Source organism: Haliaeetus albicilla, chromosome 8, assembly GCF_947461875.1.
Source record: "Haliaeetus albicilla chromosome 8, bHalAlb1.1, whole genome shotgun sequence".
Lineage (NCBI taxonomy): Eukaryota > Metazoa > Chordata > Aves > Accipitriformes > Accipitridae > Haliaeetus > Haliaeetus albicilla.
In genome coordinates, this window is record NC_091490.1 from 2,228,118 (window position 1) to 2,246,306 (window position 18,189).

Genomic DNA, 18,189 nt, shown 5'->3' on the forward strand with positions numbered 1-18,189 from the left:
CGAGCCGTAAAGGAAGGAAAAACCGAGGGGCTTACTTGTTGGAGGTGCCGTGCAAATTGGTAAGGAGCGTGAAGTTGTTCCTCACGCTTCGTAGGCTCGCCAGCACCTGTGAGGGAGGCAAAACCGGAGACGTTATCTTCTCCACCTGGGGTTTTTGGGGTTTTTTTTTTTTTTTTTGGTTTGTGGTGGTGTTTTCTTTTTTTTTAATTGGAGAGGCCAGCGGGCTGCCAACTCACCTGGGCGAAAGGTGTGACAATCAGGTCGTCCCCGTGCCTGAGGAGAAACGGAGAAAACGTGTAAATTTACCTCAAACAGGGCGTCATTCACTTTTACCGAGGGAGGTTCCCCCCAGGCAGCGTCCGCAACAAAAAATAAAAAACCCAACATTAACCCATGCAGCGTTTATTTAACACTACATAAAATCTTGTTCCTAATGGAAAGGTCTCACAGTGTATATCCAAAACAACCCGGCTGGAGCAACTGTTCAGACTGGCAACACCAGGCAATAAAAGCCAGGAAATTCAAAAGTTAAGGCAGCATGCTTGCACCGTGGTGGAAAAAAACCCCATAACGGTCCAGGGAAAGGTCAGCTTTGAATTTCCTGGCTTTTGTTATCTCTGTCACAGTCTTTAATGTTATTCAGACCCTGGGTTTTATCCGGGCGTTTTTCATCACGGAAGATTTGAGCAGAAGTTCTGAGAAAAATACATCGTCACCGTCAATAAGAGGGATTTTTTTTTTTTTTTTGGCGATATTATGTATAGCACTTGTGCATACATGAAAAATCCAGTATGATTTACCTAACTGAGGCATGGCAGGGTAGAGCTATTGCTGTGCAGCACAGACCTGACAGCAGCTGGAAAGCAAGGCAATCCAGTGTGGCTGCTGCACGGAGCGAGGGCAGGCGAGCAGGCATGGCTGCAGGCAGGAGAGAGCAGGCATGGCTGCAGGCTGCCTCGGGCACCTCTGGAAAGGTGTCCGCCAGTGTTGGACCCCTTCAAAGGGGTATTCTCCCTGACTGTGCTGCCACAGAGCATGTCCAACTTGTCCAGACTCAGGTATCAGTGCTGCTAAGTCTACATTTTAATGAAAGTTGTCTCAATGCTGATGTCAAAAACAGGTCAGCGTGGAGATGCCGGCTCCCCCGAGTACCGCAGGAGCCCTGGTGCCTGCGGTAAATGGACACTTCTAACTGCAGGCAGCTATGAAGTTGGGGGAAATGACGGTGGTGGGCACAGCTGGACGGGGCTTTCTCCGCCCCAGCACAGCTGTCTCCTCCAGCACACTGCTGGGAACACGGGGCAATTGTTAAAATCCAACATTTACACCAAACATGGTATTTGCATAATTTGAAGTGGTTACTCTGTCTCTGGGAAATATTTACTAAATGTTAACTAACAAGGAGGGATGTTCTCTTTCAGGAGAATTCTCCTCTTGGATCTCGCTAATATTTAGATTTCTATTTCATGACGAAACTTGCACGGCTTTCATAACAGTTAAACTTTTTTTTTATGAGCACTTTTTAACAGCTTAATGGTCACTTTAAAACTTTAAACTGTGCCTTTTAAAATAAAGGGCTGCAAATCCAGGACACTCATTTAAGCTCCACACTCTGTGTTGTATTGATCCTCTCAAGCTCAACCATCTGTCTCGGCTTTTTGCTGCATTTTCCGCTCAGTTCTAGCGAACAACCCATGACAGAAAACAGGATGGAGAAGAGTAATACTGTAAATGTAAGTACAGTCACGTTTCTATTGTCCAGGCCAATGGAGCGTTACCTACTTAAGAAAAAGCAGAGATGATGTTAACCAGGCTCTGAGAACACACGGTGAGAGTGCAACAGAGAAAAGAGAGTGCAAGCAAGCCAAGCGCTGGAGCGACAGGGTTCTCCTGCCTCCAGGTCCAGTTGGAGACATGGGCAGCTTGCACAGTCTCTGCCCTGAGCACAGCCCAGGCTTTACCCTGCAGTTAGCTGCAAGTGCTTCACACCCCAAACACAAACTCCCACGTGAGGAACTAATACCAAGAAATGTAAAATGCAAAAATTCTCTGTTATTTCAGGGTACAGATTTGAAAGCACTTCTGCTAAATTATGGAGAAAAGGGGAATATTTTAAGGATGGGATGGGGAGAGGGAAGTCATGCTTTGGCAGACCATAAAAGCACCCATCCTGGGCACTCAGGCTATGAAATGTGAGTACCACCCCTAGGCTCCTCTTAACAGAGCTCTGAGGATTAGAGGAGGCCATGTAAATCTCTTAGTTACTGTAAAATATGATGTGGGCTCAATTTATGCTTACTGTTCACTTGGGAGAGAAGAGTTCCTGGACATAGTCTTTGGTGATAAGTCATAGTCGCTGTCGGATCTGTACAGGAACGACTCCCTGCGCTGGCTGTGGCCCGGGAACGTTGTGTGCAATACGAGTCCTGACGAGGAGCTGGCCTGCGGGTCCAGCGGGCTGCGACCTGGTGATGGGCCATTTTCCACATCGAAGCTGTGAACAAAACACATACTGTGTGTCACGCGCATCTGCCAAAAGATGTTTTTCAGTGCATGTGTCACGTTTGCGTTGCCCACACCGTGTCATTTGCTCAGTACAGGAGACACAGGGCTACATTTACTGGAGCCTCTCGCTGGCATATTTCTATTGTATGCAAGCAGGACTCTGCATTATGATAAAACATTTACCCCTGAGGCTTCTTTCCTGACTACATCTGCTCAGTCTTCCTTCAGCCTGAATTTCTCTAAGCTCAGCACAGCTCCTGTCGCTCTCAGCATGAACAGGCAGCAGCTAAACACCATCACCAAGCTCTGCAGCTCTCCCCACGCCGCCCCCGTGGATGCAGTGTTTGCACAAGTCAGGGGGCTCGATTTGCCAGACCTCACTCCGAGCCTTACAGGCATAACAGGGACTGAAGAAGTTATGACATGCCACCATCCTCCAGCCAAGCCCTGTCCCCATCTGCTCTGGAAGCCAACTTTTGAAATCCTGTGAGATTGGTGAGGACTTGGCAGTTGTGCAAGCTGGATGCCCGAGTCTCTTTTCAGCCATAGTTCACGTCTTAGCCACGCGAGGTATTAGTTCAGTGCATTTTAAACAGCTGGGCTGCAAAATGGAGGACTGTTTAAAAAAAAATTTAAAAAGCCCCAAACCTTCTGTCACTGTTTCCATTATACACTCACTTTCTTACGGTTTCATAACTTGGCTGCTGCAACTTGTAGCTGAAGTCACCCTGGACACTTTAGCAAGTGACACCCCTCGTAAACCCTGAAAATAAGCAGGTTGGCTTCCTTTGCTTGGGCATTTGGATCTGATATAAATACCATATGTGTGACCATGTTCCAGCTAAGCCAAGTGAAGTACGGCTGTGTTCAGTATGAATTTTCTTGCTTTTGGAAGTCTGAGGCTTCATCTCACTTGCAGTGGGAGTTGAGTCCTCGCTCCTACCAGGGCACGTGCCTCTCCCCGTTCCCAATGGTCTCCCAATTTATTGTGCCTGATGACCGCCCTCAACCGCACCACCCAGCTGGGCACGCACTCAGACTGCTGCCACAACATAGAGCTGCGATCCCTGCCATACATTTCTCCATCCCTCCCTGTTGCTGCTTGCCCCCACTCATCATATTAAGTCAAAAGGAGACCTGAGCATGGTGGCAGGGAAGACCCTGTCTCTCCCTCCACTCTGCAGAGCATGCAGAGTGCTTGTCATTACTGCACGAGGAGGCAGATAAAGTATCCAGGCAAAAAAGCCAGCAAGAACTCTGGTAGACCTGAAAGTAATGCACAAAATTGTGAAAAAAATAAGGGAGTCTGTGTCCAGTTGCAAAACATATCTCGGCTTACTCTCCTTCTCTACTGTGAGTCCATACATACCAATACAGGTTGACCGAGGGATAAATGAGAAGAGGTAAACAAACACCAAACACTGCAGAAAGGAATCACAAGTAGAGAAGGTCTCAGAGAAAACCACTGACGTGAAGGTGCCATCGCTGAACTTGACCTGCATTATTTAGACATGAGGCTGCAGAGAACGAAAGACCAAGCACGCTCAGAACAAAGGCAGCCTCTTGCCTGTTCCAACAGTGACCAGACACCTCAAAGCACTAAGGCCTTCCATCTCCTGATCAGGAAATCTGAACAAAATCCAAACTTTATGGCATAGCCTGTCCATGGTTCTCTGGGTACTGGCAGGAAGGACGCAGAGCAGGGGACAGACAAACTCTCTCACCATTCAAAACCCAGGCACCAGCTACAACCTCAGTCTTAGGTTTTGCAGAAGCATTTCAGGTTCCTGTATAGTAAAATTGAATGCCTCTCCTGGAGAAGCACCAAGCTGTGGTGTGAGACCAAACTGCATCCAGCGATGCAAGAGGGGGATGCAGGAGCTGCCCTGGAAGCAGCAGCGATGGGGAAACACAGGCTGCATGCCCTGACGTGGCAGCTCCTGATGCAAGCTGCTTCCTGGCATACACCAACTACTTTGTATGAACAACAACCAACGAATTACTGAAAAATTTATCAAATATCAGTAATAACACATTGCATACTTTGTGAGGGATTGCATACTTTGCTTAAGCAGCTACATTTATAACATAAATATTTATTTACAGTTGTGTATGTGCTTGGGAGGGAGTGGGTGCTCAGACAGTTACTATTTTTGAGGTCTCCAGAAACTACTTACTGGGGTGGAGCAATAACAGACTAGATCTCCTGGCAGTTATTCTGTTCCTCGTGGCTGCAGATAGAGGGTAACTACTTTGGTCTTGTGCTATTTGGTCCCACATACGGTTCCTCAAGAATTAAAAAATGCATGGGAACATGCATTTCATTAATGCAATTAAAAAATGCAGAAGCACCAGTGCAAAGTTTTTTAGATTCTTTGGAAATCCAAAGGCACGACACCAGTATAACACAGTACGCATTGCAGGAGATTCCTACATCTACCACGCCTCACTGTAGCATTTACTTACCCAACTGCATAAGTACATCTTGAAACTGGTAATTGCTCAATTAATATTCTTTTCTTTTACTCTTTATTATCTGCTCTTTTACCAAAGACAGCTTGAGTACATTTGTAGCCACAAAGTAATCAACAGAAGAAACTCAGCTCTGTAACTATGGCATCTACAAAAAACAGCCAGCTGATAATTAATCCATACCTATTCAGAAAATTAACTCTGATTACTCAAAATATTTTATTGCAAAACCTTCAATCGAGAACATTTCGTTTACTGACGCAAATAGAAATACAGCAATGAACTGAATCTGAGCATTTAGCTGAGCAGAGCTTCTTCTGGCTGCACCTGCTGCTTGCTGGTAGACATTAGCGATTGGTTTGGGAGAAAAAGTTAATACACAAGGTTTAAAAACTGTGTAAGAGGCGGAGGGAGGGAGGCAGGGGGCAAGGCTGATAAGGGGTTCTTTTGCAAAGAAGACCACTCAGCAGCAAAGGAGTAAGTTTACTAAGAGGGGAACTATCCACCAAAGATCTGGTTTTGCATGGCTTACTGTAGCACAGCTTCTATGCCTTGAGGTGGGTGGAAGATACTCAAATCCCCTTCCCCTTCCCCCTTTTAACATAAAAAAAGAAGTTCTCTGCCAGCCTAGGCCTATTCTGAGTCACTCCTGCAGAAACTCCCACCTAAGTCCTGGAGATTTTCAATACCTTCAGAGTACGTCAACAGTTTTGTAGCGGGAGGTGTAAGAGGGAGCCCTGATGCTCTGTGACCTGGGTAAAGGTGGAGGTTAAACCCTGGCAAAGGCAGTGCTCCCCAGGAAACAGTTTGCCTGAACCGTGCAAGTTTTCCGGATTTCTACAGGACTTGCGGCTCACGCTGGGATGAGCTGGAGCCGTTCAGGCTGCCTTAGCGAAAAGCCCAGCACAGTGGACGCCCAGCTCGGAGTGCCGTGGCTGCTTCCAGCCACCCCGCGTGCACGCAGCCAGCTCCTGGCTGCACGCTGCCCGTGCTCCCCGTGCCAGCGCCTGGGACGCTGCAGCACAGATCATGCAGTTAATCCAGCTGGAAAGGCATTTTTATTTCTTTCCACAAGTACAGCTTGCAGCCACGCCGGCCCCCTCATCCGGCTCCCCTTCCTTGGGCCTGATCCAGCACGCAGCCAACCATGTGCTCAGCCATCAAGTTAACAGAAAATTCCCCCCCCAAAAGTGAAGGCTAACCAGGAGTTTGTAGTTATCTCTCTACCAAGAGTGTCCAGTTTTGTGCACGTGAACAGGCAGTCCCAGCGGTACAGCTGGGTGGGCAAGGTCTTCACCGGGATGGCTGAAACCCAGGTCTAAGTCTCTGCTGTCATGGCTTTTTAATACTCACAAGAAGTCAAAAACGGGAAACTATTTTCCCCCAGATGACCCAACATTAGGATAATGTGGCCTGAGATACGTAGAGCAAGAGCTTAACCTTGTGTTTTTCAAATCTCTGCTGCACGTTAAGTTCACCAGTCGCTCCTGGTTTGTACAACAGTCCATCTGGAATCATGTCCTGATGCAAAAAACATCTCCCAAACAAACATTTTCTGAAACTGGTAAGAATTGCAATTCGATTGTAAACTTGCCCTCTCAGAGCTGCATTTTCCACAAAATTTTTTCATTAGAAGTTAACTGATGAGCTCTGCTGGAAAAACTTAATCATCAGTGTGGCATCATGTTCAGAATACGCCACAGATTGTCAGGGTCCTCTCCAAGGTTTGCAGCACCCCATAGTCTTTGCCTAAGTGGAAAATAGAGCTGCATTTGTCTAGTTAAAAATAAGGATGACAAAGTACAAAGCACCACTACACTAGCCTAGAGAAAAAAAGCTAAAATTTGCTTTGCAGTTTATCTTCAAGCAGCAGCACTTGCAGTCAAGACACCCTATTTGTGAAACAACGATGGCATAGGAGCTCCGAAGCAGCGGCAGCGAGCTCCAGAGGTAAAAAAATCAGCAAACGCTTGATCTGTTATTCTACAGTTGCTCTTCACCCCGTGTCCATACCAAGGGACGGTGGATGAAATATCTTTGGCTGAAAGCACGGTCATCCACCATGATGTGCTGCTTCTTTCCCTTACCTCCCGTGCCGACCCCAGGGGCTCTTCTGCACGAGCATGTGGATGCCCAGCATGCTCAGGATTAAGTGGGCGCTGTTGAGACTTAAAACTGCATTACCTAAACACATAGGTCACAAACCTGGTACCTAAGGTCCCTATAAATCATTCAAGATAAGTTACATAAACACCTGTCCCCCATAGATCTCCTCCCTAAAAAGCGTGCTTTGCTCTACGGCCTTAGGAGCTCCAGAGCACCGAGATGACACCATTCCCCACCTGCCTCCAGCATGTGTTATCAGGTTTATTCAGCCAACATTTCCAAGGGCCATGACAGTCTCGGGGTGATGGTGTGTCTGGAGGCCACCAAGGGCTTCTAAGGAGTTGAGCTCACTTGCACAGAGCCAAAACCTGGCTCCGTAGGAGGAAAGGCGACAGCGTCTGTATGGGACAGGCGTTAGTTAACCACTGACAGGCATCAGTGGTGCAATCCCTATGCCAGAAAATACTCGCAAATCAAAGACTTGACTGACAGACAAAAACAAGTCTCCTGAGGCCCTTCTGTTTTAACGGCGGATTCACGAATGCGCAGTTCATGAGCGCAGGTGAGTGGCACCCCTGAGGCGAGCATATTCTCAGGGTTACTGACCACCAGCAGAAACCCAGCAGCAGATGAAGAGGGGAACCTGTTGGACACAGAAAGCCACAAATCCCAGCGCCAGCCAAAGGGAACAGCAGACCCACCGAGCAAAACCCACCCCAGCAAGCGCACAGCCAGCGCGGCGAAGGCAAAGGGTGCAACAGCCGGGGCAGCACCACAGCCCAGCGAGTCTCCATCCACTCTCAGCACTGCAGAGCTGTGAAGGAAGGTGGCCTGTTCCTTGGCTTTCTCTCCAGAGCCAGGCTACGGTTAAACTCAACCTCCAGGCTCTCCGCTTACTCCCTGGGATGAGAGGAAAGCTGGTGGTGGTGGTGGAGGAGAGGAGGCGGCAGGGTCGGCAGCGGCAGGAGCAGGGTGGCTGCAGAGCAATGCTCAGCTGGGAGGTCAGTGCAAGCGACGAGGCAGCCACACCTCCATCTCCTTTGTCCCTCTGCATTTTTTAATAAACCGGGATCCTAATAAAGTGAAGAGCAAAGAAGGAGACAGCAGGTGGCAGGAGTTAGCTGTAGCTGGCTCTGCCAAGCAGCTCAGGGGGCACTTGCTTTGGACCCGTGGAAAGATGCGATTGTAACACGGTAACGAACAGAGGAAATACGCAATGGCAAGCCAGGAGAAATCACGCTCAACTGTAAAATGCAATGAGGTTTCATGAGTCATTCTGCAAAACAAAGAAAATGAATAAAAGCAACCCCCATCTGTCCAAATTCTGCAGTTTTACAGTGATGACTACAATTTCTCTACATTAAAAACTACTGCAGTCCTTTATCACAGGGGGAAGTCCAACCAAGCCTCTGCACGCCAAGGGATCCCTGCTGCAGGACTCCCCATCGCCCTCCAGCCGTCCTTGCCCTCACCCAGTGACAGGGCCAGCTCCCTGTCGTGTGCATGAGGACCTGTTCCCATCAAACCAGTCCTAAATCAATCCTAAACCAGCCCTGCTCCTTCTCACAGCACAGCATGACCCTCGCATGAAAACACGGCAGCTGCCAAGGTGTCCCGACAGAAGATGCTGCCTCCAACTTCTTCAACAATTCAGGCTTTTGAGCTCTTTGATCTACCTCTGCGAGGGGGTCTTGGCACAAAACTTTTTGGTGGGGTAGCAGTAAGGAAGAGGCAGCGTCGGGAACACATTGTCCCTGGATTAGCATTGCCCACCAGCAGTCTTGGAATGTGGTAAGATTTGGCATAAAACCTGAGAAATAGGATTGTGCCATGATTTTGATGTAATTCAGTGTCATTTGAATAATCATTGCAAGTCACATGGTTACCATGAGAGCTACACAGCCCCACAGTTTGTTTCTAGATCTGCAATATAAACCACAAAGATAGACACATTTAAGTCTATCAAACCAGGCAGGCTTGTGTATTTTTTGTTTATGTTACGAATTTACACTTTTCCTGAGGATGACAGCACTGACTCTACAAGAGGGCTTACCATCTGCTTTGCCTTCCCAGACTCATTCCTGAGGGCATTACTCCTGATCTTCTAACTGCAGTACCATCTTTACTATGGTACCAAATACGTTTCCAAAATAAAGTATTTCAGGAAGTTTGGGCAGACTCTGCTAATTATAAAGATCCTCTCATAATCATTAGAGCCCTGTTTCTCACCAAGACATTCAGCTGGATTTTTAACACCATTAGCAATGAAAAATGCTGTTTCTTACACCTTCAGATCTGTACAGGCACAACTGCTTCTCACTGCTATCTAATTTTGTGCACCTGTTTCCCATTATCAGAACAGCTTGCTGTTTTTTCTAAATAATCTTTCACGCGGAAGAGTCCGTGCTTGAAACCATCAGCACTTAATGAAACAGGACCGGACACGCAGCGGGCATGCCGGAGCTGAGCACACCGACAGCCGATGCGGATGCCCTAGCACCGGCACAAGGCTCCATGAGGCTGACCACTCTCCACGCCGTGGGTATTAGTCCTTTATTTCCCCTCCTGAGCTCCTCCCACCAAGGGGAAAATCTTGTTGCACTCAGGGGCCTCTCAAAAGTGTCCGAATCCCTCTGTCAGGTTTGTCCCTCGTGGCTCCTAACTCTTGTTTATCTCCAGAGCCTAAACACACATGCCTCCTGAAATACAGCCACCGAACTCCTTGCAGTCACTCCCCCCCCAGCACCGTGTATCACAGCTGCCTGGCACAGAAAATCCAGCAGCACTTACTTAAGTGTTTATAATGTAAACTGTCATCTGCTGCTAAACATGTTATTAAGCCTCTGCGTGTATCACAAAGCAAAAATGTATGTTTATTTGACTTTGTTATCTCTGAATACAGAAGTTCACTCTTCTAGCAGCTCTCTTGTTCAATGGGTACAACAGAGGCAGAATAACCAGAGCCCCCTGCCACGACCCGCGGCCTGTCTGCTGTCGCGGAGGATGGGGCCAGGAATTCACTTGCCTTGTGTTTACAAACTGCTTTGAATTGCAGTTTGCCCGATTCCACCACCCGGAGCCCAAGGCAGACCCGAGAGCTGGTGGCGTTCCCTTTGCAACCCTGGTCCCTCTTCAGCGTAGCACAAAGATAAAAATGAATATACGCAGCCAGAGCCCTTACAGCTTTCCAGCATAACTCGTCAGCAGTACCCTAGCGAGGCTCATGGTTTGTACGGCAGCAAACGTGAGTTCAGCTACCAGCTCAGCACGAGCACTGTCGGGTTTTAAGGGATGTTACAAAGCGCTCATTTAGTTTTTTAAAGCCCTATTCGCTACAAAGAAGCCATTGTGCTACTTGCTTGTTCAGTGTCTGCAGCAATTACTGCCTGAAACTCTCAGCATCTTGCACATCAGGTCCCTGAGCTGTTATTTCTCCCCATGGCCATTCACTCACCGGCACTGGTGAAAGCCACCGCGCTGCGGAGCCACCGTGCATGCCTAAGGACGGCACGCAGCGCTGCGCCGAGCTGGCTGCAGCCTCGCACTGTGCCTGAACGGTCACCAGGAGATGGTTGGAAAAGTACAGGAGAGAGGTAAAAATGAGTTTGGATTTTCTTCTAGCACGGAGGGTTCCAAAATTCTAATCCTTTTCATGTTTACTACAGATAAGTAGCTTGACGTTATCCTGTAACAAGCTAACATCATGTGGTTATTTAAGTCCCCCAAAGAAGAAATCCTGAATTCTATAAACCAGTTGTTATTTTTCTGAATGTACATCCTGGGCTATTTTATCATCTTACTATGGTTCACTGCCATTAATCTCTGGAAAATGCAAGGCAGTCAAACACAGCAGACACCCTCCCTATTTTCACTTCCAGAGCTTGTAAATGCAGACGGGTGTGAGCGTGATCACTCTTAGCACAGCCAGCAATGCCGCTTCCTAAGGGCTTTTTCCTCCTGAAAATATTCTAGCTAGCAACCGACAGAGCAGCTGCTTTTCTTCCCTACTGCTGCTGCCCAAGCCGAGGTATTAACGAGGTCTTACCCTCCCTGTGCAGCACTTCCACAGCTCTTCTCCTCGCCTTGCGGGTGTTTCTGCCCAGCACCCTCCACCCTGCTCACAGCTCATCAGGACCAATTCTGCTCCAGCACGTGGGCTGTGCTTTTGGTCTGCTGAAGGACCCGGCCGGTTGTCCCCAAAGGGACAATTGCCACCTTTTCCCTGCTGGAAAGGTGCTGGACAGGCAGTCGCACGCCCGTGGCCAGTGGTACAGGTGGCACGGGGACAGCACGGTGCTCCTCAGCAGACACTCACCGGATTTTGGCATCACCTGCTCTGCGAAACGGTGCTGTTCTGCGGCACAGATGTTTACAATCAAGTTATGGGACAGTATTTATCCCAGTCTGGCCTGGCTGTTATGCTCTGTTCAGTGTCAGTTCAGCTTTTACAGCTGCATCTAAGCATCATAAGTAACATTTTGCAGACACTTTTTGCCAATAGGCAGGACAGGGGTGTTGGCTCCCGTGGAGGAGGCTGCCCGTGGCGGCCTGCCTCGTGGAATGGGGACCCCAGTACAGGGCTGCAGCTGAGCCCGGTGCCTTCTGGTGGGGGTCCAGGACACCTTACAGCATTTCTGCCTACGGCTAAGCCCCGCTCCCTCCCCAGAGCCAGCTTGGGGTGGGTAATTCCACCCAGCAAGTGGGTACATGGGGTCCAGTCTCGCCTTTTCCCCACCAGGGTACTACTGGTAACAAAAGGGGAATTACAGTCATATATTGCATCTTTTATTAATGCCTCTGAAAGTATCTCATATACCTATTAAGTGTAACCCGCTCTTAACACTCTTCCCAAAGCATATCATGCACTAATGGCAAACGCAAGCCAGCCGCACAAGTCTCAAGGGTCCCGTACAGCAAACGACCTCTGCTTCCAGTACATAGGAAAGTGTTGCCGTATCTGTACGGAACTGGAGCATCAGGAGGCTGCCGGCCAGAGTCATGGTTTATTTCATCCTGACCTTAAAAAGAGGATTGCCTGGCAGGACTCCAAAAGGCACTTTTGCCTTTTCAAACAGGCCAGCAAGCTCACAACGAGCCACTTTGCTCTGCCGTAACTTCGTCCGGCTGCAACAGGCTGCACAAAGGCATCAGCTACAAATCAAATAGCTGTTCTGCTGTTAAACAGACTGGAGACAGGAATAAAATGACAGTAATTTTTAACAAGTTACAGAGACCACAAATTTTTCCATTTTACCTGGCTATTCTGAACTGGGAGGACAGACAGCCTTTGAGTCAGAAGTTTTACAGGTTTTCTGCACTCATGTTTGAAACTACCCTCAGCCCATCTACAACACCCAGAAGTCCAACAGTGGATGTGTGGAAAGGTGCTGCACTGAGAAATGCACCAAGCCTTTTCACTTGATTCATAAAATAATTATTTGACCTGTTTTTTGGATTTATCTCCATAATTGGTATCTGTTCCCTGCCAGCAAAAAGACAATGAAATGTCCTAAGATGGTATTCAGATTATTAAATCCTTCAGAGACTCGACCCTCCCCAAAATAATTAATCCAGCTGGGCACATTTCAGCGAAATTTTACTTGCTTTACATCTTTCAAATGTCTGTACTCTTCATCTTTTATATCAATAGGAAAAGACACTGTACATAGCAAATGGCAAAGTATACTGACATGATTTCAAGGGCAATCTTTTTTATAGCTCTTATTGATCATTTCAGGTCCAGCAGAAGCTTAATGCAAAAGTAGCCTCCTCCAAATCACAAGCATCTGCCAACTGGTACTATTTGAGGACAAAATATTAAGGATGGAAAAACCTGGCCCTTTGGCAGAAAGTCTCATGTTTACTCTGTCTAAGTGGTTTGGCACATGTACGGAACGGATGGTCGGAAACAGCACCCTCTTCCAGGGTACCACAATAACGAACGATACCAGTACCCTGTGGCTAATACAGCTTCAACTGAATATTTGCTATAAGTACTTCACTGGCAATCACGGTATTTGTCGTCACTGAAGCTAAGCAAATGCAGAGAAATGGCTCACAGGTACGATTTTAAATTGGAGCTCCTTACTCGTTCTGGTCAACCACAGCCGCAGCCATCACTGCGCTTCTCGCTGCTCGTTTGGTTTATTGCCATTAACATGTCAGGGTCTTGACGGTAAGGCCAGAGGGGCTCAGCTCGTTCATCCTGCCGAAACGCCCGCTGAGGGATGATGCCCTGCTTCCATACATGTACCGGGGGCAAAGGCCAGCAGAGGAGATGAGATCTTCAAGCTAAAGGACAATGCTGGCACAAGAACAAGTGGGTGTAAAACGGACAGGAATTAATTGAGGCTGGAAATCAGAGGAAAAATTTTTGCCTCGAGAGCAGACAGATCACTGAACAGCTTTCCTGTAGGAGTGATGGGGGTAAACACCAACTTGATGTTGTTACTGGTGGGATTAATAGCACAATTGACTACAACATTGCGGGACGGAGCCTCATCCCACAACTGGCACTCGGGCTTTGCCCCTGATGGACCCGGGAGGGAAGCCGGGTCCCGGCTCACTCGGAGGCAGTCGATTCCTGCGGTGACCACGTTTCCCCATCGGCGTCTGTGAGTCACCACGGATGAGCCGTATCCCACTGAACATCCATCCACTCTCTAGAAGCATGCTTATTTGGGGGGATGTCACAGGGACGAGCTGCCAGGTTTGGGGTCTCCTTGCCCCCCTCCTGCCTCCCCAGCGCCGCACAGGGAAGGCAGAAAGCCGCCTACCGAAGCCCTTCTCTCTTGCGCTAAGCCGAAGCCCGGCCAGCACAGCAGGCACAAGCGAGACACAAGCAAGGGGCTGGCGACAAAAGCACGTTGCACCATCCCAAATGAGACACCTCCAGCATCGCCTCTGCCACCGACGCCGTTACTGTAGCTCTAGATAACCCCCATAGCTCAGCACGTGCCCAGGCAGAGGCAGTAAATACAAAGCGTGCCATCTGCTGACGTGCACAATACAGTATTTCCATACATTTGCATTTTTACTAACGACAGCGAGCTGGAAGGGACACCCGAGCGCAGCCTTGGCAGTGGCCAGCAGTGACATGCTCTGCCTGCCCGCACTCCCTCCCTTCCTCCTCAGGCTGTTTGAAAACAAAAGGGAGAAAAAGAGGGTGAATTTAAAACACAGGTTTTTATTTTCTGCTACTAAATCACATGCTCTGAAATGAGCTTTAATAATTCTGGGCAGCAAACTCAATTTAGCAGAAGGAAAACCTTCTACGACATGGAGAGAAGACAGAAATGGTGGGCAGGAAGAGCAAAGAAGACAGAAATGGTGGGCAGCAAGAACAAAACCTCCTGCAGGAGTGACTATGGGCCCAAAAAGCCAGGCAGGGCAAAAGTTTTGCAGCATATTTCATGTAGTGTATGCCAAATGGTGAGCTCATACAGTAAAAACAAGGCCCCAGATTTTCCAGGTGTGGCAGAGCTCAGGATGTCGGTCCTTGCAGGCCTGCCAGTTATTGACCGCAGAACACTTTCGGAAGGAGGCAAACGTTATTACCCATTACATATAATATCCATTATCTGTTTGGTTTGGTTTTTTTTTTCCTTTAACCTTTCTAGCATCCTTACAGCTTGGTTCTCCATCCAAAACAAGTCTTCCAAACCGGGGTGTGTGTCTCCACAGGCCAGCCCCTCTGCGGGTGCCCAGATCGACGTGGTTCTCATCCCAGTTCTCCCGCTCTCACCGAGACAGCGCAGGAATCTCTGCTCCCTTCCCGGCTCCCATCGCGCAGCTGAAACTCCCGGCTTGCCACTTCCTCTACACGCAGTTTCACAACCATCTTGTGACTCCTCTACAGCATGTCTGTGCTTGCAACAGTCTGCGTCTTCTTATTGCCAAATTATCTCCTTGCTCGAGACCTACCTCAGATCATCGTCTTGCCACAAAGCCCTTCAGAAAAGCTCCTGCCAGCCTCCTACACGGCCTCCTCACGCGCTGCATCTTAAACAACTCCTCTGTGCTGCGTTCCTAAAAACCTCTTGGGAAGGATTTATTTCTCTGATGTGAAAGCAGATAGTGCACTGTTGGCACCCAAAATATCATTTAATAACACTGTTATTTTCTCTAGACCTGCAAATCTTCCCAAGACCTGCTTCAGGGCTCATTTTGATCTTCCTTAATTAGTGATCCCTTAGAAGCTCTGTTTCATGTTGAAAATCACTTGTTGGAATCACTATTTTGGAGTCACTTACTACAAATCATAAAGCTGCACTGTTCAAAAGAAATAGAGACGTGGGAGCACAGAGCAAAATACATTGCAGCCCCAAACTATGAATTATATTAAATGCAGCTCTAAGTCATCAAGTCCAGTAATAGCAAACAATGCAGCACTACAGCCCACAAACACTTGGAGGTTAGGAAGAAATATTAGCAGAGTACTTGCTACAATGGATTACCATTTAAAAACGCAGAAGGTGAAGTTTTCAGTGTGAATAAGCATAAATGTATAGGCACGGCACAAAATCATTATACCTGATTGCAGTTTAAGACTGACGTCATCATAGTAAAACTTTCATTCCTGAGCTAATAGGATTTAGACATCCTGAGTATTTTATTGTATTGATAAAGGTTTGTACTGAGCTAATGAAGAACAAGCAGGCAGAGGTAATCAACGTCCAAAATGGATCCTTTTAAAAAATATCGACGAACTGTGCGAAAACATTCAGTGATGCAAAACCCGAAGACAGTATGCACAGATGCGTTATTCCAAGGGGGAGAAAGAAATGTTTGATTTCACTGATGAAACACCTGAGTGTAAACACCTGAAACTAGTGAGGAGCTGCTGAAAGCCCCAGGGAGGCAGGGCAGGCAGCAGTGGGTCTGGCACCGCGCACGCAGCCCAGGCCCCAGCGATGCCAGGGCACGGAGCAAACACCCCGGCGCAGCCCAACACCTCCTGCGAGGGCTGAGCCCAGCGGTACGTGCTCGATACCGCTTTTCAGATCAATAATTCTATAAGGTGTAGACCTGAGCGTTCTTCCTGCAGCTCAGCACCGAATGGGGGTGTTTAACCCTTCGTCTGCTTGCAGAAAAGCTGCACGTGCTAGATCGCTGCTAGCCATATCATTTAAGTTGGAAAGATGGATTAAAATTAGCCTGTTCAAGCTCAGATTAAACCCCAGCAGGAGACTGGAAGGAGACTTAGCACCAGCCCACAGCCTTCCAGCCCAGCTCAGGCATCTGCCTTCTCCAGCCCAAGCCGAGATGCAGTGCCTGAAACTTTGCCCCTTGCTCTCTGTGCTTTTGCTGAACTCCAGCAGAAATCCGACTCCTTCCTTCCTTCATGTAAGAGATCGGGCCAGCTCTGAGTTTTCAGGTTAGGAAACCTTTCTGCAAATATGTTGATGTACTTGGAACTGGATGATGGCCAAGAAACCAATCAGTCCCGGAGCGAGCAGGACTGCGTGCTATCTGTCTGCCAGCCGCCGGGAGCGTCTGGAAAAGATCAAGATTACAGACCCAGGGTGGGAGACAAACAACGGGTATTCCCTTTATACTGCTCAGCCAGAATAAATGTGACACGCTATATTAATAACCTGGCGTCACCCGGCAAAACATCTGACCAAGGGGAATATAAAATGCCACGCAGATATCAAGGGCCTGATGGCAAGTCATGTGAAGAGCAAACAAGATAGCTGGGTGGCATGAGATGCAACCAGGGAACAAAACCCTAATGTCAAGCCCTTTTGTGCTTAGCAGAGTCAGCCCAAAATGGTTTGTGATTTTCGCTTTCTGCCAAGGTACTGCTTTAATTGGGCAAGGGAGACTGCTCAGCATACTCAATAGCAGAGCGGAGAGGAAAATGGCATGTGCCAGGCTGAGAAGCCATGTAGAAGTCACCCTGCTCAAGTGCAAAGATTTATTACTGGTAGGAACACATCTTATTCATTACGGCTTTTTACTTTACGATTGTAAGAAATGTTCACTGTGACCTACTCTAACAACGCAACCTTTTTTGTGTGCATGCTGTTAACCAGCCACACACGGAAACCAAATTCTGTCTAAATTTATGCCCACAGGCTCCACTAGTCTCAGTAAACAAAGCCAGAATTAATTCCCATCCCTTTTCACTTCCTTGAGTGGAAGCAAAAAGCCACCGACCGTTGAGACAGCCTGAGAACACAACCACGGACACGTTGGTGGATCTCATCCCCACTGTGACTCTCCCACGCACTGGCCCAGTGGCTTGCTGGTGGCAGGGACCACGTCAAGCTGCCTTAACTGCTCTTAACCTGCATGGCAAGGGCAACTCTTGCGAGGGCTGACGGAGCAGAGCTCTCTCTGGGAGCAGGGGCTGAAACCTTCTGGGTGCCTTCAAGACATCAAAAGTTGGCCTAACTCCTAAATTACAGTGGTGACCCTTGGAAGGATGTGGCTTCTCAAGCAAATTTGTGATGTAGAAAATGTGAGCGAGCATAACTAAGCTGCTTGTTGACTTGAATTTAATAGATTAGCTAATAAACCCCAGTACTTTGTCACGGAAGTAACATCCTAGCAATGCTCCTTCTAGACTCTTGTAGCAGCTCCATAATCATCTGAATAGCGTCTTTAGTACTTGAACCTCTTTCCAGCATAAAGGCGGTTCAATAGCAGCATTCAAGCCTAGAGTAGCTGGACTGGCTGCGCTCTGTCTTCACAGGAGTATGAAATTCTTGCCAGAGTCTAAGAAAGAAAAATCACTTAGCACAAATAAGGTCTTTTTTTAAAACCACTGATTAAATAGATATTCACAAGATAGAGCACAATGGCTTTGATGGAGCCATTGCAACCTATTACATAAATCCTCATTCATGCCCATGGGAGCTTTTCCTTTTCTTTTTTAATAACAGAAGAGAAAATGCAGCCACGTAAAAGATATTAAATTGCATTAAAATGTGCGACTGGTAAGTTCATGACTTAAGCTCAGAGAAGCAAAGAGATGGAGAGTTTGGGCTGGAAATCTCGGCTGCTGCTCGGCCCCCAGCTGCGAGCTCGCAGGAGCCGTGCTGTGGCCTTGGCTCACTGGCACCGGAGCTCGCTTGCTCACTTGGACTCAGCGCCACAGCA

General features: G+C 48.0%; 1 protein-coding gene across 7 annotated transcripts in view; it reads right to left on the bottom strand.

Moving 5' to 3' along the window:
- The window catches only part of PDE4B (phosphodiesterase 4B), a 219,593-nt gene that overhangs the window by 58,956 nt on the left and 142,448 nt on the right, over positions 1-18,189 (bottom strand). For 6 of the 7 annotated variants that reach the window (XM_069788481.1, XM_069788482.1, XM_069788486.1 and 3 more), the window contains 3 exons: positions 2,300-2,494; positions 237-273; positions 36-106 (listed from right to left, as the gene is read on the bottom strand). In XM_069788481.1, the coding sequence (XP_069644582.1) occupies positions 36-106; positions 237-273; positions 2,300-2,494 (303 nt within the window). The remainder of the gene's footprint in view (positions 1-35; positions 107-236; positions 274-2,299; positions 2,495-18,189) is intronic. The other variant, XM_069788490.1, reaches the window with a different exon arrangement.